This window comes from Ailuropoda melanoleuca, chromosome 5 (assembly GCF_002007445.2).
Source record: "Ailuropoda melanoleuca isolate Jingjing chromosome 5, ASM200744v2, whole genome shotgun sequence".
Taxonomy (NCBI): Eukaryota; Metazoa; Chordata; class Mammalia; order Carnivora; family Ursidae; genus Ailuropoda; species Ailuropoda melanoleuca.
This window is the reverse complement of record NC_048222.1, coordinates 78,642,989-78,663,514: the sequence shown is the minus strand read 5'-3', so window position 1 is coordinate 78,663,514 and position 20,526 is coordinate 78,642,989. Positions and strand designations below refer to the sequence as shown.

Sequence of the window (20,526 nt, the reverse complement as noted above, 5' to 3'; positions counted from 1 at the left end):
ATGGCGGATCTTTCATATTTTCTTAGAAGCCTAAGGCCACCGGCCCCAAATTCCCTCTCCCTCTCTGCCTTCCCTCAAATCGAAATTTGTTTCACCTCTCTTTCTACTTTGTGTTTTAAAGTTAGTATGACTCACCTCCCTGTGCTCCATGTTCATCTTTCATTGAGTGATTATGATTCTACTCCTCACTCTTTTGGGATCTTTCCTCCCTTAACGAACCACTGAAACCTCAAAGGCATCTTTAATCCGCCGCCCCCCCGCACCTGCAGCTTCCTTTCCTCTGCTGTACAGCTGCTGTCTGAAATGCCTCCCTAACCTTCTAATACACGCTTTACCAATAGGGAGACAGGCTCACAGTCCTTAGGCAACTTGCCCGAGGCCACATGGATGGTCATCCAGACCCAGGCCTCCCCAACTTAAAATCGGGCTCTCCCCTCCACCACCCCACCCTGCCGGCTGCATTCAGCCACATCAGAGCCTTTCAGAGCCTCCCCAAACTCACCACCACCGTGAAAAGTGGCTCCCTGACTCAGCTCCCTGCCACCCTCTGTCTTCTCTGTGTCCAGCTTCTCACAATGATCTGCCCCTGACGACCTTCCTAAGTCCCTGCATCCTGGCTTCTTCCCCATGATCCCTGAGTCCACTGAAACTTCCCTCTTAAAGGCTATTAATCACTTATAATAGTTTTTTTTTTTTCCCCTCTCGGCTCTCACTCTTCTGATCATTCTGCGGCATCAGATATTTCCTTTGAAATGTTCTTCCCTGGGCTTCTGTGACACTATGCTCTCTAGACTCTTTTCTCACTTCACTGAGTCTACTTCCTCTCCTGTTGCACAGGAGGACTTCACGGCTCAGCCCTCAGTCCTGTCTGAAGAACTCATCTACTCCTATGGCTTCAGCCACCACCTCCAGGTGGCAGAGGACCACCTCACCTGCAATGGGCCTGCCTTCCCTCCCCTGCGTCCCAGGAATGCCTGGACCAGGGAGGCACGCCTACCTCAGCCCGCCAGCAACCCCAGGGACTCTCTTTCAACAATCAGAGTCAGAGACTGTCTCAGCCAGCTGGAAATCTTCTAGATAGGAAGTCACTCTAGGGTCACAACAGGCCATGTCCTCCTAGATGACCCCATCATTCTCAAAAGGTCCAAAGCCAATTCTCTGGGACTGAGAATCTGGAGAGGGCAGGGACCATGACATCTTTGCCTCATTTCCTGCAGCGTCTGCTCCCATGCCTTGCTGTTGAACTGAAACTCCAGTCATCTCGAATTCTCCACCTGACTCTCATATCCAACAAACAGGTCTAAATCGCTGTTTTCAGGTTCTCTCTCCGCTGTGCCTCTACTGTCATTGTCTTGGCTCAGCCCTTCTGCACCTCAGTCCAGGCTGTAGTGTCCTCACCCCGCCACCGTGACCTAACTCAGGGTGGGAGAAGTGTACTACCTAATTGCAATCTCAGTCTTCTGTAAGTAAAATGCAAAAGTATAGTCTCCGATCACCGTCATTGACCTGCTTGTGTTTGGCACTGGCATTCCAATGTCACCTGAAAGCACCTGATTTGAGGTATTTCTAAAGGGATATCAATCTTAAAAAGTTGTGAAATATTAGCCTATAGGATAGTTTCCAAATTTCTGGAAATTGCTTTCCATGAACCAAAAAAAATAAGACAAACTTGGCTCTACACTGTCCTCCACACATTTTGCCACCTCTGTGTTTGTAATCCCTTCTGACCACCGACCCTGCCTCCCACTGCCCCAAAGTGTGCCGTTCCTGCCCTCGCCACTCTCCTCGGGAGCTCTAACAGCCGGCACCTTCAAAGGCTGCATCTTTAACTGCCCACCCAAACGGAAGTCGCCAGAGATCAGTTCCAAATAATTACTCACCAACTTATCCAGGAAGGTTACCATCTCCTAAGAAAGAAAACATACCAAAAAAATCAGAAACTGTATGCACCCACCTCAGCTGCTTCAAGATGAGAATTCCTGCATCTGCCTTCCTTAGGGGCTGCATCGCGTCTCCCCCAAATTCACATGCGGAAGCCCTAACCTCTCCCCTCCAGTACCTTGGAATGCGGCTGTATTTGAAGATAGGGTCTTTAAAGGTGATTAAGTTAAAATGAGGTCGTTAGAGTGGGCCAGGATCCAAGCTGACTGGTGTCCTTATGAGAACAAAAGATTTGGACACAGACCCACGCAGAGGGAGACTTTCAGATGTAGGGAGAAACGGCCATCTACAAGCCTCAGATGAAACTCTGCTGTCACCTTGATCTTGGACGTCCAGCCTCCAGAACTGAGAGAGAAGAAATGTCTGAGGTTGAAGCTCCAGTCCATGGTCCTCTGTTCTGGTGGCCCGAGCGCACTAACACAACGTTCAGTCACTTCCCGAGCTCGCGCGCTCTCCTCTCCAGCCTCCTCTCAGTCACCAGGCAGACCCCAGACATGCACAGCAAATTATCTAGGGTCTGCCACTGCACATCCCTAACTGGGTCATAGCCACTGTAAGACAGAAATCGTGGCTTCTTCCTGGGACAAAGAGAGGGAAGGAAAACTGCTGTGGAGAGGTCTGGCTGCTTTCTTGTCCCTAGACAGCAAGCACCTGTCCCTTGCCCAGCAGCACAGATGCGGATGCCTGGCCACACTGGCCAGCAAGCATGGGGTCTAGAAAAGGTGTCTAAGATGTGTGGAGATGCTGGGGATGAGGGTCCTCCAGAATCAGGGCTGGGCTGTCATACCTGGCGAGGCACAGAATGAGCAAGCAGGGAATCCTGCCAGGGACAGGGTGGAGGGGAGGCCAGAGCAGAGGTGTGGAGAGAATGAATCGGAGACCTGGCAGGCCATTCAGCTCCTGCAGAGAGCCGCACCGGCTTCCCGTTTCCCAGCCTCACGCCTCCTACACGGTCACATCTCGTTTGTCAACACTGCCCCCCATTCACCTGAGCCGCGTGAGAAGTTTCTGCCTGCTCTCATATGAAGTTCATGGAGCTGCATCCGTGGAGTCCTAGCGTGGCCACAGGAGCAGTGCGAGGGCCCTCATATTCATCACTTTCTCTCCCCTCACGTAGTGCTGCGGGGCAGAAGGGGGAGCACTACTCTACAGATGAGTAAACTGAGGCTCACACGGGTCAAATGATGCGGCCAAGGCCATGCAGCTAGTAGTGGCAGAACTGGGACTGACTCCAGGTCTGATTTCAGAAATTCAACATGAGAACATTCAAAGCCACCCTGTTTCACCATGCAGACCAACAGCATTATTTTAAATCATCTCCAGCCCCTTGACTCCTCCTCTCTGTCTACCAACTGAAAAGTAATCCTAATTTGCTTTCGAGTCCTCCAGATCAATGTCCTCTTTGGGGGGCTGCAGAGATCGCACCATGAGAAGCTGAACACTTAAGAAATATATGTGATTGTATTTCCATCTTCTACTCTTACAGGTGCTTCCCAAATGAAAGGTGATTTTCTTTTCCTTCTCTGGGCTAGGCCTATTTCTTGTTCATCTACATTGAGCAAGAAGATGGAAATTCCAGACAGGAGGAGGCAGGAAGAAGACAAAGGGCGTCCCACAGCCCTTGTAATCTCTGCCCTAGGAGCATTAAAAAGTGTTCGGATGTCTCTGCTCTGGTCTCAGTTCTGCTGGGGAAACCCACAAAATATGGGTACCCTTTTCTGGGGGGGACAGAGGGGACACAAAGTTCTGCCTACAGCCAGTGCCAGTTTCAAAGAGAAAGAATCATAAATGTGTTCTGATTCTTTTGCTATCCTGGCTCCTGGGCCTGCCCTGCAAACCCAGGGCCGCAGTGACAGCCTCACTGGATGGGGGAGCAGTGGGCAAGCCCCCCACTGCTCCCCAGTAGAACATGAGAAGGCAGTAGCAAAAATTCCCATGTTAAAGCCCTAATCCTCAGTGTAACTGCATTTGAAGACAGGGTCTTTGTAAAAGTCATTAAGGTTCAATGAGGTCATGAGGGTGGGGACCTGATCAGATAGATTAGTGTCCCTTCCTTGTAAGAGACCCCAGAGAGCTGCTTTTCACTTTCCAATTAACCACAGAGACTGATGATTAGCTCCGTGATTTCCACATCCTACTGTTAAAAAGAACCACGGGCCCAAAATGGCATCACTCAGGTGAAGGCCCCAAGTCAGTAAACCAACAGTCAGTACCCAACCTGACTGCAGTTTTCAGCCCCCCACAAACATAACCTCTAAGCAGTCAACATGGCAATTTCCTAGTCAGCACGAGGAAATCACTGAGGGCCCCCCCCCGTTCCCCTCAGAAGGGCAACCCTGCCTAAAATGATGGATTCTCTACTGATCATTCCTTTCTTTCTACTCCCTCTCTACCTTTAAAAACCTTTCCTTTTCTGGAGCCCTTTGGAGCTTCTCTCTCCTTGCTAGATGGGATGCTGCCCGATTTATGAATTGATTCATAAAACCAATTAGATCTTTACAACTTACTTGCTTGAGTTTTTGCTATTTAATGCTACAAACAGAATCACATCAGGTCTGGAGGGTCCTTGGAGAGCATTAGATACTTGATGGCATGACCAGGAAAGGTTAAATGATTTACCCAAGGTCACACACAGTGAAAGAGACAAGTGGGTATAGATAAGCCTCCCCACGTTAATGAACTTGAAAAGATAACATTATTGCTATGTTTCATTCCAACACCCCTAATTTGGAATCTGAAGACTATAGACATACAGAGAATAGGTTTCTGGTTTCTTAAAGGTACCTAGTCTAAAACAAATAACAGTTGTATAATGAACTGGCACACAATGTTAAGGAATTGCTGTTGAGAAAAAAGAGGTTTCAATATATTTGGGGGGATGCAGTTGACAAGAGGGTTTTTGTGGGCACTTGAGGGTAAACAGTATTATCGACCTTCATTCAGTTTCGTATAACCCTCTATTTCGAGGTTATACAGGTGTTTTTTTTTTAATTATACAGGGATTTTAAATGAAATTTTACATTAAAAATATTGTGCTAATTTTTCAAATGACAGCTCTACTGAGATACGACTCACATACCATAAAACTCAACCTTTTAAAATGTACAATTCAGTAGATTTTAGTTGTAGTCAGAGTTGTGAGGTCATCACTGCTATGTAGTTAGAGAACATTTCATCACGCCAAGAAGAAATCCTGCACCCATTAACCGTGACTCCTGTTCCCCATTTCCCCTAGGCCTTGGCAACCACTAATTTCATTCTGTCTCTACGGATTGACCTCTTCTGGAAACTTCATATTAATGCAATTATACATCGTGTGGCTTTTTGGGACTGGCTTATCTTAGCATAAGGTTTGCAAGGTTCACTCACGTTGAAGTGTGCATCAGGATTTCATGGTGCTCACGGTGAATAACATCCCACTGCATGGATGAGCCACACATTTTTTATCCATTCATTAGTCGAGGAACATTGGGGTAGTTTGCACTTTTTGGTTTTTGTGAATAATGCTGCTGTGAACATTCATGTCCCGGGTTCTGGGGGACATATCTTTTTTTTTAAATTCTTTTGGGTGAATACCTAGTAGCGGACGAACTAATGACTTCTTAAAGGGTGGAGCTGGAGGACTGGAGCATCACATTTTATCTTGCTGGTCTTAGCAGAAGGACTTTCTTCAGGAGGGCAGTTATGTCAAGCGACCCGATTTACCTTCCCGGCTTGAGAACCAATTTCAACAGAAACAAGTAGGGGTCCAGTGAATGGACCTTAGGAGGATGGGGAGAGCCCTCCCCCACAGGGTCACTGGTGAGATCTTGGCAGGATTTCGGGGGAGATACGAGCAAGATCAGAAGTGGCAGAGCAGAAGAGGTAAAGATTTGGAAAAGGAAGAAGGAAGGACAACCCCAACTGGAAATGCAGGTTTTATCAAGGCTCCTCTTATGAGGCACCAAGGCCTGCACGCGGGCCTGGTTGGGCGGCGGTCCGAACAGAGCTGTGACTCTTACATGGAGCCTTTTTGTAATTTTAGCATAATTAGCAGCATTGCCAGTTGTTGTTGTTGTTGTTAGATTTTTTAAAAATTTATTTCTTTGAGAGAGAGAGCACAACCAGGGGGAGCAGCAGAGGGAGAGGGAGAAGCAGGCTCCCCACTGAGCAGGGAGCCTGATGCCAGGCTTGATCCCAGGACCCTGGGATCACAACCCGAGCCAAAGGCAGACGCCCAACGGACTGAGCCAACCAAGCACCCCTAGCATTGCCGGTTCTGCGGCCAACCAGGACGCTGTTTCTTCCCCTCGGCCCTTCCAGCCTTGGCTTTTGCCCCGGGGCTGATGGAGTCTTGCACACAGTCTTCTCACCTCGGCCTTGGCAAGCTCTGAGATGAGGGCCCCTGCCCCATGGTGCTCATAATTCACTTAGAATAGGAGTGCCATTACAGCCGCCACACCACACACTGACTCCCAGGTCGGGCCAACAACATCTTTACCAAAGTAAGGTGATTTTTAAAATTCTCAGGATGGAAAGGCAAGACGGTGGAGTGGCCACGAGGAGGGACGTGGGAGCTACTGCAGGGTTCAGACCTGGCTCTACTAGCTGTTGCTCTCAGGTAATTACTTTACTCCTCATGACTCAGTTTCCTCTTCCATCAAATGGCTTAGAACAGTCATTGATAGACAGTACATGTTGGCTATCATTTTGAAATACCATCTTAACTTTCAGTAAGATTTTTATACCCAAATGCTGTGAAATGCTTTCCTAGGATTTTGAATGAATACCCACACTTCTGTCTTATATCAATAAAAACACCAGGATGGAAAAGATGTTACAAATGTTACCCAAAGATCTTTCTTACCTGGCATAACACTTCCATGGAATATTCTTCTATTTCTGTAATTAAAAAGAAATACAGTTAATTCACATGATTGAAAATTACCAATAAACTAAAAGGGCCCCTTTGCCCAAAAATAGATATCTTATTAAATCTTTAGATTGATGTAGTCTACTTGTTTTTGTTTTTGTTGCCTGTGCTTTTGGTATCATGTCCATGAAATCATCGCCAAAATCAACGTCGTTAAGATTTTCACCTTTGTTTTCTTCTAAGAGTTTTAGTGTCAGGTCATACGTTTAAGTCTTTAATCCATTTTGAGCTGATTTTTGGGATGGTGTAAGGTAAGGGTCCAATTTTATCCTTTTGCATGTGGATATCTAATTTTCCCAGCATCATTTTTTTTAAAGATTTTATTTATTTATTCGACAGAGATAGAGACAGCCAGCGAGAGAGGGAACACAAGCAGGGGGAGTGGGAGAGGAAGAAGCAGGCTCATCACAGAGAAGCCTGATGTGGGGCTTGATCCCATAACGACGGGATCACACCCTGAGCCGAAGGCAGATGCTTAACCGCTGTGCCACCCAGGCGCCCCTCCCAGCATCATTTATTGAAGAGACTGTCCTCTGCACGTGCTAGGCACCTGTGTCAAAGATCAGCTGACCGTACACGTGTGGATTTATTTCTGGGCTCTCTATTCTATTCTATTGGCTCTATGTCTGTCTTTATACCAATACCACATTGTTTTGATTACTGTAGCTTTGTAATATATTTCGAAATCAGGCAGTGTGAGCCCTTCTAGCTTTGCTCTTTCTAAAGATTGATTTGACTATTTGGGGTCTTTTGTGGATCCACATGAATTGTAGAATTGTTTTTTCTATTTCTGGAAAAAATGCCCATGGGATTTTGACAGGGATTGCACGGAATCTGTAGATCATTTTGGGTAGTATGAACATTTTAACAATAACAGCAATTCCAGGAGGCAAAAAAGAAAAGAGAAAGCAGAAGAAAAAAATTATCAAAGAAATAATTGAAGAAAACTTCCAAGAACTGAAAGAAATGTACCCAGAGAAGTGGATGAAAAGAGACCCATATCATGGCACCATATCATAAAGTTTTAGAACACAAGAAGATAAAGAAAAAGATCCTAAAGGTATTAAGGGTAAAAGGGGAAAAAAACCCCCAGGCACATAGAAAGCTTCATGGATCTGAATGGCATGGGATTTTTGAACAGCAACAAGGGAACATAGAAAATAGTGGAACAACAGCTTCACAATTTTAAGGGAAAACAATTTGTTACTTAAAATCTATTGCCAAATGATATGAAATTTATACACAAATGATCTGCAAAGTGTATGTATGCATTCCAAATCATCATGCTTGGCTTTAGAACTCATGTTATATATAATCTTCAGCAATAGTTAATGTGTAAATTATTGTTTCCTTTTTTTAAAGATTTTATTTATTTGCTTTGGAGAGAGAGAGAGAGAGAATGTGAGCACAGGGTGGGGGGGGAGGCACAAGGTGAGGGAGAATGAGAATCTCAAGCAGACTCCGCGCTGAGCGTGGAAACCGACACGGGGCTTGATCTCACGATCCTGAGATCATGACCTGAGCCGAAACCAAGAGTCAGTCACTCAACCAACTGAGCCACCCAGGGACCCTGTAAATTATTGTTTTCTTAAAAAATAGTTATAATTAGGGTATGTATAACTATAAGTCCCAGTTCGTCCAGAACACTTCTGTTTATGTGTATTATTACTAATAGTGTTTCTTTCACTTTTAATGGTGTTCTAATATGAATGATAAATTAATTACTGAGTTATCCCTAGGGGATTCAGGGAAGATCATAGTCTAGATGAATGAAAATAGACATTTTAATAATTAAATTGGAAAAAACAAACCCTTAAGTATCTTTCCTGGATGTCTGACTAGAAGCTTTCCTTTTGTTTTCTAAAGTGTCTCTGCATTATGCAAGAGGTAGTAAGCAGCCGCTAAGTGGGTACCATGACGATCAGGGAACAATCATGGTGGCACTCCCCGGTCATGACAGGCTGAATGGCCTGGTTGGTGGTCACCTGAGTGCTAGTTCACGTCAGCTGGCTTCATACTCGACAGGCTTGCTGTGAACATGGGGGAAGCAGCTCAGAGAAGGCATGGGAGCAAGTGGTTTGGCTCACTGAACCACTATTGCCAGCAGCATGGCTGACACTAGGAGGGCCAGGGATTCTGTTGCATGTCTGACTGCATCACGTTCTTATCTCCCCCTGGGGAGCTTAACAGTTTGGGACTGAGAACCCCTCTGAAACTGATAAAACTGGTAGACTCCCTCACCCCAGAAAAGTGCTCATAAACCCACACATGGACTTGGGTTCATAGGCCCCCAATGCCCACCGTTGGACAGACGCCATCTGGGATCCATAGACACTGGGTTAAGATTCTGGCCTACCAATTACCATATGATCCAGCCACTCCCCTTCTGGGTATACACCCCAAAGAACTGAAAGGAGGAACTCAAGCAGATATTTGTACACCCATGTTCACAGCTGCATTATTCACATTAGCCAGAAGGTGGAGGAAACCCAAGTGTCCATCAATGGATGGATGGATAAACAAAACGTGGTCTATACGTACAATGAAATATTATTTAGCCTTAAAAGGAAGGAAATTGTGATATATGCTACAACATGGAGGAATCTTGAAGACATTATGCTAAGTGAAACCAGCCAGTCACAAAAGGATAAATATTGTACGATCCACTTAGAGATGCCTGGAATAGTCAAATTCATAGATAGACAGCAGAAGCGTAGTTGCCAAGGGGCTAGGGAAGGGGGAATGGGGAATTAGTGCATAATGGTACAGAGTTCTGCAAGATGGAAAACGTTCTGTAGCTGGATGGTCCATCCTTTACCCTACATCCACCACGAGACTTCCTCAGGGCACAGGGCATTGGGTTTCTTGCATTCATTCAGAGTACGGGGAGCAGAGACATCTGAGACCAAAGCGTATAGACAAGGGTTACTGCGGGAGAGGGGAAGGGCAAAGTCAGACCCCCCTGAAGGGCTGTCTGCTCCGACCTGGGACCAGGGGGAGACAGAGCAGTTGGAGAGCTCAGACAGTCAAAGACATAACCAACACAGGACAGCTGTGACACAGCTAACCTACCAGGAGGAGCAGAAGACTCTCCATAGCCTTTCATGTCCAGAGCTAGTACCCGGAATCCTGCCTGAGCCAGAGCAGGGATCTGGAAAACAAACAGTTCAGGTACACTCAAGTGCAGTCTCATCAAGTCTTTTCTAGACACTCCTTCTTTGCTTCCTTCTATCCATGCTCTTGTAAATGGCTCAACTCAAAATGCCATGTGGCACTATCTAGGATCCTTGCCATGAGGCTGGAATGAGCCCACCTGGATAGGGCTGCCACGGACAGTGGTAGGGTCTGTGTACTGCATCTAATACTACATCTGAGAGAGCACTTTTCCTAGCAAAGACCTTGCAGATTTCTATATTCATTACAAAAACTTCCCAGCAGGTGGCATAAAGTGTCCTGAAGAATCTGCCTTTTTCTAATCTGCAAAGATGGCATGTGGGCTGGCACAGCTCGGAGGTCTGGACCCATCTCTGGCTCCAACATTTCTAAGGTATCATGGTCCTTATTGGACACGATGCTCCACTGTGAGGTTTCAGCTTTTTTTTTTTTTAAGATTTTATTTATTTATTTGAGAGAGAGAGAGAGAGCACAAGAGTGAGCACGAGCAGGGGGGAAGGGCAGAGGGAGAGGGAGAAGCAGCCTCGCCACTGAGTAAGGAGCCCCATGCAGGCCTCGATCCCAGGACCTTGGGATTATGACCTGAGCTGAAGGCAGACACTTAACGGACTGAGCCACCCAGGCGCCCCAAGGTTTCTGCTTCTTAATAGCATTCTACACTGGGCCACACCATCTAGACTTTCCTCTCCCTTCACTCTGACTGGGGCAGACCTCCCCCCAGTTTCCTTTACCTGGTACCGCCAAGAGAACCAGCTCTCGGGAAATCCATGACAGAGACACACAGCAGGTCCGGAGCCGAGCTCCACAAAATGCAGACGCACCCCAGGCTGTAAAAAAGAGAGGCAAACAGGCAGTGACCACAGCGCCAGGCCGGACAGAACCAGCTCGTCTTCCGCAGACCGCTCTGGGCCATCTCCGGCTACTGCTGGACCTCATCATTTCTCAGCTCAAGACCCGGATGCCAGGAGATGTTCAAGAAGACACAACTGGCCAAACAGCAGTAAAACTGGCAGCTTTTATAGGAACATAGGAAGCCTGAAAAGAAGGTTATAATGTTGGGAAAAAAAGGTAAAACAATTTCGCCTTCCTCCCTAAAAGGCCCTCAGAGTGTCAGAGTTTCTGGTACTGTGTGACAGGTCTTTCATATTTTAAACTAGGGCTGATTTTGGGCACAGCATAATATTCAGGTTAACATGCAGAATACCAGGATTTTGTTAAAAACTGTTTCTCCCTTGAATGAGAAATCTTTTCCAAGCTTTGCTACACTTTGAGTGCTCTCTGGTCTGTGTGTCAGAGACTTCTAGAGCTCGATGTCTGTGTTCTCCTCTTCCTGGCACATGACAACATTTTCCAGACCTCCCCCCACTTCCTTGCAATGAATGTGGCCATGAGTCTGAGTTCTGGCCAATGGCCTATGAAAATGAAGAAACGTGTCCTATATCCTGGGCCCGTATAAACCTCCCACATGTGGTCCTCCCTCTTTTCCTATCTGCCCCTGAAAGTCTTGGGCAAGGTAGAGCCAGGAGAAAGGAGACGGGCTGCTTGATGACTGCATGGAGAGAGCCCAGTCCTACCCCACACTGTCTGGCAAGCAAGGAATAAACTTGACATTGAGCCACTGGAAGCTTGGGATGGTTTGTTTTAGTAACTTAACCTACTCCAATTATTACCATGTGGTCTAAGCACACAAACTAAAGCAATACCCAATCAGAGTGCTCTATTTCCCCCAAAAGTATGTATCTCCAACTTTCTAATGGAAATTAATGGGAAAAATTAGCTTTACGTGTGGAAATTCACTTGGAACTATTCTATGTAGCTGCATCTCAGATTACTCCAAGCTTGTGTTCCAAACCGGGAGTTTCATTCATGATTCCCAATGAGTTATTCTGCTCAAGAAAACATTAGGCTGACATTTCCCAAACTCTTTCATAGTCTACACTCTTCTTATCAGAATATGTTCCAGTCTTCTAATTAGTACTTGGCAAAGGAAGGGATCTAACGTGAAATTCTATTCCTCGTATTGAAAAGCGCTGTAGTACTGACGTCCAGTGAAATGATCCCAAGCTGCCCTGCTCTAGATGGATCCTAACTACGAGGCTCCCTTTTGCTGCTCAGCATTGAGCAGCTCAGCAAATGCTTGTACTCTCTCATTCTTTAAATGTTATGTTAATAAAACTGCCATAAAGACAGAAAACGAGAAAGACAACCCAGCTTGGGTGGCATTAGTATTCCAATGGAGATGGATGGAATAGTACCCCGTAGAGTGGGGCTCGGCTGGGACTCCCCAGAGGTCGCTGTCCCAGGCCTTTAATTTGGGGTGAAGACAGAGGGGGTGACAAAGCGATTCTGATCACGCTCCTTCAGGGTCAAATGAGAAATGTATTGAAACTGACTGGACTGGCAAGCCTCAAGAGGATCACGAGAATAACCCTGTCCATGGGATTGAAGACACAAGGTTACAGCCCACACCCCAGGCCATAGGCCGAGAGCCCCTCGCTCCTCGTCAATACTGGAGACGAGGTCTGAAGGGACCTCATGAAGTGTTCGCCCCTTCAGGAGCGCCCAGGGTTACAGGAGGGGCTGGGCTGACGCTGACAGTAGCTTCAGCTCTTTCTTACTATCCGGCTCCCACTTATCCTTTCACGCCCACCTCACCATGGCTGTGAACATTGCCCAGTGCAGCTTCCAACGTCATGGAGCCCATCCCCCGCTCGCTGGGGCACCATTACCAGATAAGGACCCCATCCTGGGGATGTGTATCTCATAGACTGTAAAATCCCTGAGGTCTCAGAAGACACCCCATTCGTCTCGGTATTTCTCTCTATGCCCCGCAAACAACAAATACTCAATAAATCCTCGAGGGGCTGTTCTCCAGGCAGCAGGGCTTCCCCTGGGTCTGCAGCCCTGCCCTGCTCAGGCCACCAGCTCTCCTCTTCATCAGCTGCAGTTTATGGAGCATGGAGGTGCCGGGTACAATGCCCCGTGGTCCACATGCAGTACCTCAATGACAGCTGACCCTTGAACAATGTAGGGATAAAGGGCACTGACCTCCACGTGCATAGTTGAAAATCGTATATAAATTTTGTCTCCCCCAAAACTTAACTCCTACTAGCTTCCTGTTGACTGAAGCCTCACCGATAGCAGTCGATGAACACCTATTTTGCGTTATATGTATTATATACTGCAATCTTATAAAGTGAGCTAGAGAAAAGAAAATGTTCTTAAGATAATCATAAGGAAGAGAAAACACATCTACAGCACTGTGCTGCACAAAATCCTCAGATACGTGGACCCACGCTGTTCGAACCCATGCTGTAATCTGTACAAGAACACTGAAGGGAGTATTAGCATCACCTCATTTTAAAGCTAGGTACACTGAGATTCAGAGTGATAAAAAATGTACCTAAATTTGCAAACGTAGTGCCGAAGCCAGGGTTCACACTAGTTCTATCTGGCCCAAAGCAACTATCCCATCTCGTTTTGCTTATGAGCTTACCTGTAGCTCTAGGTTCCTTCCCATTTAAATGGGACCAATGACAAATGAAGAAAGATTCCAAGGTGAATCCCTGAAGACATTCTAACACCCTGCTCTGAATCCTGGCTGGGTCAGGAATCAGGGCCCCTCCGCCCATGGCTTTGGCCTTGCCATAGCCCTGACCACAGGCTGTTTTAATGACCAATTCCGTCTCTTTATCCTTGCTACGCATTCCTTGCGCATAGGTCTGTCTTGTTCCTCAGGGTGTCCCTCGTATCTGGCCCATGCCTGACACCAAGACAGTGCTTGATAAGTATCTGCTGGATGAAAACAAGCTCTTTCCAGAACACAGGCCAGACACACACACACTTTGCACCCCCAGGCTACTCAAGGCCCCATGTGACCTGGTCTGACCATATCCGTACACTGCTCTGCATAACCTAAGGCATGGTCCATGTCTTCTGATTTTTGAGAAATGATTATATGGAGAAATATTATTGCCCTATAAACAGTGGATGTTCAGCTACCCTTGATATTTAACAAATGTCTCTGCAGGCCATCGTAGGTGGGCTGGTCAGGGAGGACTCGGCTGACTGGGAGGGAGTGCTCACATACCTTTATCGGCACATACCCATGGCTCACGTCACTCAGATTGCACGGGATTGGCAGAGGGGCTGCGGCTTGGAGCAGCTGGAAGGAAAAGAGGACAGTGACCAAGGTGGCAGCCTCCTTCTGTGAGAAGTTCTCAGAGACAGTTTCCAGTCATGGGTTCCTGAGTCCTCCCGGTGACTGCCCAGTTCACGTCCCTCTCCTGAGGGTGCACAGTTGTATTCCTCTCCCCCTCCCTTCAGTTCAGTGCAGCCCGTGACCTTTGCTACTGACCCCCCTTTTGGCTGAGAGCCTGGTGTGACCCGGGAAACCACAGGGGGAAGTTGGTGGGTCCTCCATCGACTCAGATCTGTGGATGGCTGCATGAAGCAGAGCCCCTGGCCACCACCATCTGAACTTTACATCAGCAAGAAATAAACACCACTGGCTCTGAAACACTAGATTTTGTACTTCAGTGACTATAATTCTCTATGGTAGTTCCTCGAGTGGTCACCCAGGCTCATGTTGGATACCACCAGGAATGCAGAGCTCACAGAGCAGCCATCCCACCACTGGATGGCTCCGTTGAAGGGTCTCTCCTTCACGCCGGCCAAAATCGAACTCTCTGGGCCTTTGTGTTAGTCTGTGCCAGCTGCCAGAACCATGTGCCACGGACTGGGTGACTAAAACAACAGACATTTATGTCTCTCAGTTCTGGAAGCCAGGAGTCCAACACCTTGGTTGGTTCAGGCTTGGTTCCTCCTGAGTCCTCTCTCTTTGGCTTGTAGATGGTCACCTCCACCCTGGGTCCTTACATGGTCTTCCCTCTGTGTGTGTCTGTGTCTTAATTCCCCCCCCCTTTTCTTTTTTTAAGATTTTATTTATTCAGGAGAGACAGAGAGGCAGAGGCAGAGGGAGAAGCGGGCTCCCCACTGAGCAGGGAGCCCGATGGGGTACTCGATCCCAGGACCCTGAGATCATGACCTGAGCTGAAGGCCGACGCTTAAGCAACTGAACCACCCAGGCATCCCTAATCTCCTCTTCTTATAAGGACACAGTCTTACTGGATTAGGGCCCACCACAATGACCTCCTCCTATCTTCATCACCTCTTTTAAAGGCCCTATCCCCAAATACAGTCACAGTCTGAGACCCTGAGGCTTTAACATGAATGAATTTGGGATGGGAGGAGGCAGAGGTCAGCCAATACGAGCCTTCTGCCCACAGGCCCCAGTTGTGTTGTCTGGAGTCCCAGGAGGGCAATAACATCTTATAAGACATCTAGGTAAAGAAGAAAATCCCGGAACAAAGTCCTTAAGAGGCTTCTTTACCTTATTCGTGTCAGGTTTCTTGAGACAGAAATGACAAAGGACAGGATGCTGACACATGTAAGTGAACTTATTCACAGGAAGTGACATATTAGCAACTCCTACTGTTAGATCTCTCATCTTTGGTCCCAAAGAAGAAGTGGCTCCAACCTCAAAAGTGGGGGAAGTAAGCCATCAAATTTACCTCCCTTTTTTAAACACAGAAGAGTCTGCCTGGGCATCCTCAGTGGGGGAATCAAAAGGCGAGCCCCCACCTCCGCGACATCTGGAGAGGATTCAGGGTGTGGCAGGAGGGATGGGGAGCTGGGTGCCCTCTGATGGCAATGAGCCTCGACTGGTCTGAGGGAGCCCAGACACCAACGAAGGGCCAGTCCCTCGGGGCCCTTCTGCTGAGGTATCCCTGACTTCCTAGGGGACGTCCCACTCATTCCAGGGGTAAGGGGGTGGGGGTTTCCTGCTCTCACTGTTCTCCGTCTGTTTTTACAATTTACAAAGCCTGCTCAGGACTGAGTCCCACAGCCTTCCTGAGAGAGAAGAGGTAAATCTCCTCCATTTAAAAAGGAATAATTTTCATTCTTCCTTTTATCTTCCCCCTACTCCAGAGAAGACAGGTGAGGCATGGCTTACTTTCCCCATCACAGGGCAATTTTCTGTGACTTGTATGTGAGGAGGGGACAACTAGTAAGTGGGACAAGCAGGTGGATGCAGGGATTCCAAGTCTGGGGTGTTTTCTCCTCTGCTGCATGAGACTTCCAGGCTTACAGAAGGACAGATCAAGTTTGGACAAGATGCTTTATGGCTGTGACATCATTAGATTCACATTTTTATTTATTCGTTAAAGATGAAAAGTCAGGGACACCTGGGTGGCTCAGTTGGTTAAGCGTCTGCCTTCAGCTCAGGTCATGATCTCAGGTTCCTGGGATTGAGCCCTGCATTACGCTCCCTGCTCAGCGGGGAGTCTGCTTCTCCCTCTCCCTCTCCCCCATTCGTCCTCACTCTCTCTCTCTCTCAAAAAAAATAAATAAATAAAACTTTAAAAAAAAAAAGATGAAAAGTCAATTGTCCCTATCATGGGGGGCTAAACTGTGTCCCGTCCAAATTCATCTATTGAAGTCTTAACCTCCATGGCCTCAGAATGTGACTGTGTTTGGAGAAAAGGTCTTTGAAAAGGTCATTAAGGTTAAAGGAGGTCCTTGGAGTGAGCCTACTGGAGTCAGAATCCAATCTGGCTGGTGTCCTTATAAATGAAGAGGGCATTTGGACGTACACCAGGGGAGACCATGTGAAGACACAGGGAGAGCGTGGCCACCTACAAGCCAAGCAGAGGTCTCGGAAGGAACCACCCTTGCCAACACTTTAATCTTAGACTTCTGGCCTCCTGGCAAGACTGTTGTCTTGACCATCCAGTCTGTGTATTTTATGGCAGCTCCAGGAAATGAACACAGTGCCCTTTGAGAAAAGGTTGGGATTGCTGTGCCCTCCAGCTAGCTCAGCCACCTGTATGCTTCCCCCCCTCCCCCACCCCCCCATTGACACAAGCAAAGCCCAGCATTCCTGCAAAAGCCACGTGTTACCGGCACTCCTGGGCTCAGGGCAAGCCGTGATCTTAGGTAAATTCAAAATAACAAAAGGTGCCTCTGGGAAACAAACTGAGGGTTTCAGACGGGAGTGGGGCAGGGTTGGGCAGGGGTATTAAGGAGGGGACGTATTGCATGGAGCACTGGGTGTGACACGTAAACAATGAATCATGGAACACGACATCAAAAACTAATGATGTACTGTATGGTGACAAACGTAACATAATAAAATTAAAAAAACAAGCAAACAAACAAAAAGCAAACAAAGAAAAAAACAAAAGGTGCCTCAGCTCTGGCACGCAGGCTAATTGCCAGCCCGCCCCCTTGGGGCATCATTAAGGGAGTCCCATCCTCTCTGTGAGGGATGGTTTAAACCACTCTACCCAAGTGCCAGCAGTAATACCACGCAGACCACGTGAGGACTGCGCCGCCTACCCCCACTGGGGCAGACCTAGCAGCTACAATCTCAATATTTGCTCTAAAAAGTGAAGTCTAAAAAAAAAAAAAAAAATTAAAAATTAGAAAAATAATAAATAAATAAATAAATAAATAAATAAATAAATAAATACAGTGAAGTCTGGTGGCTTGGAAGCCCCGCTCCTGCCTTGGGTCTTGGTTCCCCCGACTCTGACTAGTATGGATTCTTGCTCTCGGAGCACTGTTTCTCTGCTCATGACTGCAGAGAAAGAAACAAGAAGCTCTTCAAGGACAGCATGCTGATGGCACAGCGGAGAACGGCCTCCAACCCAGGAGGTGTGCACCTGGGACCCCTGCCAGGAGCAGTGAACTCCCTGGAACCGGTCCCCCTCTCACTTGCTGTGTCTCCAGAACCCCTAAACACAGAGGAGGGGCAGGAATCCCGACCTGGCGCAACCCAGAAAGTTACCTGCACCCCAGTTACTTTCTCCAGTTCTGCCAGGGCTGTGTCTGTGTCTCGGACGAGGATGGTGACCATCCCCAAGTCCTGGGCCGGCTTCAGATTAGCCCCGATGTCATCCAAGAACACAACCTGAATCCAAACAGCAGGGACATTAGCATCACTCTAATCCAAAGCAAAACTCATCCATGAGGGACAGCACCGGAAAGACACACATCAAAATAGGAACAGTGGTTATTTTCTGATGACAATGTGAAGAATTATTTTTTTCTCCATATATTTGTTTATTCTTAAAATTAAAAATATTGAATTACATCAGCAAACCCATAAATACACAGAGAGATGTATGGATTCCCACAGACACTTGTGGGTTTCAGCCTGAATTCTGAAACTGTAAGAAAATTAAGGAAGGATGTAAACTTATCAGGGTGATATTAAAATTCACATAGGAAATCAACATGCATGAACAGAACAAAAAAAAAATCTGGAGAAGAACTGTAATAAGGGCAGATACTAAAACAAATTATGAAGCTACAAAAGGTAAATTAAAAAAAAAAGTGGGATGCTAGAAGAGAAACAGACATATCAATGAAATAGAAGAGAGTCGAGGAATGAACCCAAACATAAATGACTATTTGTGTTGTCCACCTGGTGAGGAAAAATAGGACTTAAAAGATTATATAATTATTTTAACTCTTTGGGGGAAAACAGTAGATGCTTCCTTTACATCTTCCCCCAAAATAAATTCTGAATGGATCAGATATTTAAATTTTAAAATAAAAAAATCCTTTAAGTTGTAGAAGAAAGCAGAAGTGCATCATCATCATGGATTAGCGCAAGCCCAGGCTTGTAAGCAGCTCGTCCAAACCAAAAGCCAGAAAGGAGAAGATGTTTATTTATATGCATACTAAAATTCAGAGCACTGTTACGAGGCTTAATTCAGAGGTTGAGAAGAGCAGGAGCAAAGTCTAAAAGGAGAGAGGGAAGGTTCTGGGATTGAGCCCAGTAAGGATTCCCCACGACGGTGTTCAGGGTTTCATCTGAGCAGCTTGTGAATGAGGTGCGGCCAACAAGAGAGGGTCAGAAACATTAAGGGAAAGGTATTTAATTTTGGTTAATTGCCTTTTGGAAAATTAGAGGTGGGGAATACAAGAAAAGCTGAGTTTCACAATAGATAGAGACAGTATGAAGACAGAATTTAGGGGTGACTAAAGGAGACAGCTCTAATATTGGAGCTCACTTACACTCACCCTTTGGTAGGGTGACCCTTACCAGCCTTGTGGTCTTGGGAAAATCTCCCAGGGTCTACGTTTCTTTATAGGCAAACTGAGGCAGCTGGTCTAGCAGTTTTGACAATACCTGTTTTGACCTATAAAAGCCACAGAGAGGGGCCACATGCCCACCTCTTGTAGAATGTTCTGGACTGAAGGGACAGGTAAAGTCCTTTAGAAGTCCTGGCCTGGGAGAATGGAGACCTGCCACTGGACTTAGAATCAAACTACCAGGCCCCAACTGTCCCCCACCTGCTCGCTCCTCCTCAATTTCTCTTATTTGCAGTATCTCTAGAACATTCTTTTTCACTAAAAGGAAGTGTCTACATACCTCACTGGGGCTGGCCTTCATGGTGTCCAGCACGAACTTGTAGATCTGAGGATCAGGCTTGGCCATTCTGATCCTGCACGACTCTATCAGGAAGTCAAAGTGCGGCTTCAGCTGACACAGCAGCTGAGCCAGCCTACTCCTCTGAGCACTGTCGTCCAGCCAGCTGTTCGTGAGGATGCAGGTTGTATATCCTGAGTGAGAAGTCACCAGTGACTGGACAAGATACAGAACTTTGCTCCGAGAAGCCCACGGTACCCCCATAGAGAACCCCAAAGAAGGGCCACACAGGGTTCTCTTTTGCAACAACCTCTTGATGCCCAGCCTCTAAACTGACAGACGGGACAAGAATCATTGTTACCCACAAGCACCTCCTGACACAGAGACGGGTGGGTAGCGATCTGGGTGCGTGAAGGGCTTTCAGAAGCACTGACAGAAACACTACATCCCTTAATTCCTTGCAATTACACAGCAAGAGGTTGTGACCTTCATCAGCTCACGTGATCCTTGCCACCTTTGGAGCAGGCAGGACAGATCTTACCATCCACTTTTACAGATGAGCAAACAGAAGCGGAGACAAATCATGAGCTTCCCAGAACCACACAGTGAAGGCAGAACCGGGCCAGGCCCAGAATCCTGCCTACGCACTGCCCTTGCAGTGCTCCTTCCAAGCCCACGTGACTGAAAACTCTATTGGACTATCTTTCACAATTCCCGCCTTGGCTGTCCGAGACTGCATTTCCATTTCGAAACTAGGGGAATGTCAGCAGGGATAGCATTATCCCCTGGCTTTCTCTCCCTAACCAAGAAGGACAAGAGCCAGGAGATGCTGGATATAAGGCACTGATGAGTCAGTGGTGAGACCCTTTCCATGGAACATGAGTGAGAAACATGGACATGGGATGGCTCAGCCACGAACAGTAAGTCTACTGATAAGTGGGTAGAATAATTTTGCATATATCTGTGAAGAAGAGCTGGGCTCTGAAACCACACAAATGCCTATCGGATGAACATGGTCTCACGTCCCAGACCATTTGACACCATCCGAATTCATGTC

General features: G+C 47.0%; 1 protein-coding gene across 1 annotated transcript in view; it reads right to left on the bottom strand.

Annotated features, from left to right (window-relative positions):
* EPHX2 (epoxide hydrolase 2) overlaps positions 1-20,526 on the bottom strand; it is a 69,269-nt gene that overhangs the window by 26,077 nt on the left and 22,666 nt on the right. Inside the window, exons 4-10 of the mRNA XM_002914434.4 lie at positions 19,473-19,663; positions 17,880-18,002; positions 14,118-14,192; positions 10,759-10,854; positions 9,926-10,004; positions 6,788-6,822; positions 1,881-1,907 (exon numbers count right to left, since the gene is read on the bottom strand). Of these exons, the coding sequence (XP_002914480.3) occupies positions 1,881-1,907; positions 6,788-6,822; positions 9,926-10,004; positions 10,759-10,854; positions 14,118-14,192; positions 17,880-18,002; positions 19,473-19,663 (626 nt within the window). The remainder of the gene's footprint in view (positions 1-1,880; positions 1,908-6,787; positions 6,823-9,925; positions 10,005-10,758; positions 10,855-14,117; positions 14,193-17,879; positions 18,003-19,472; positions 19,664-20,526) is intronic.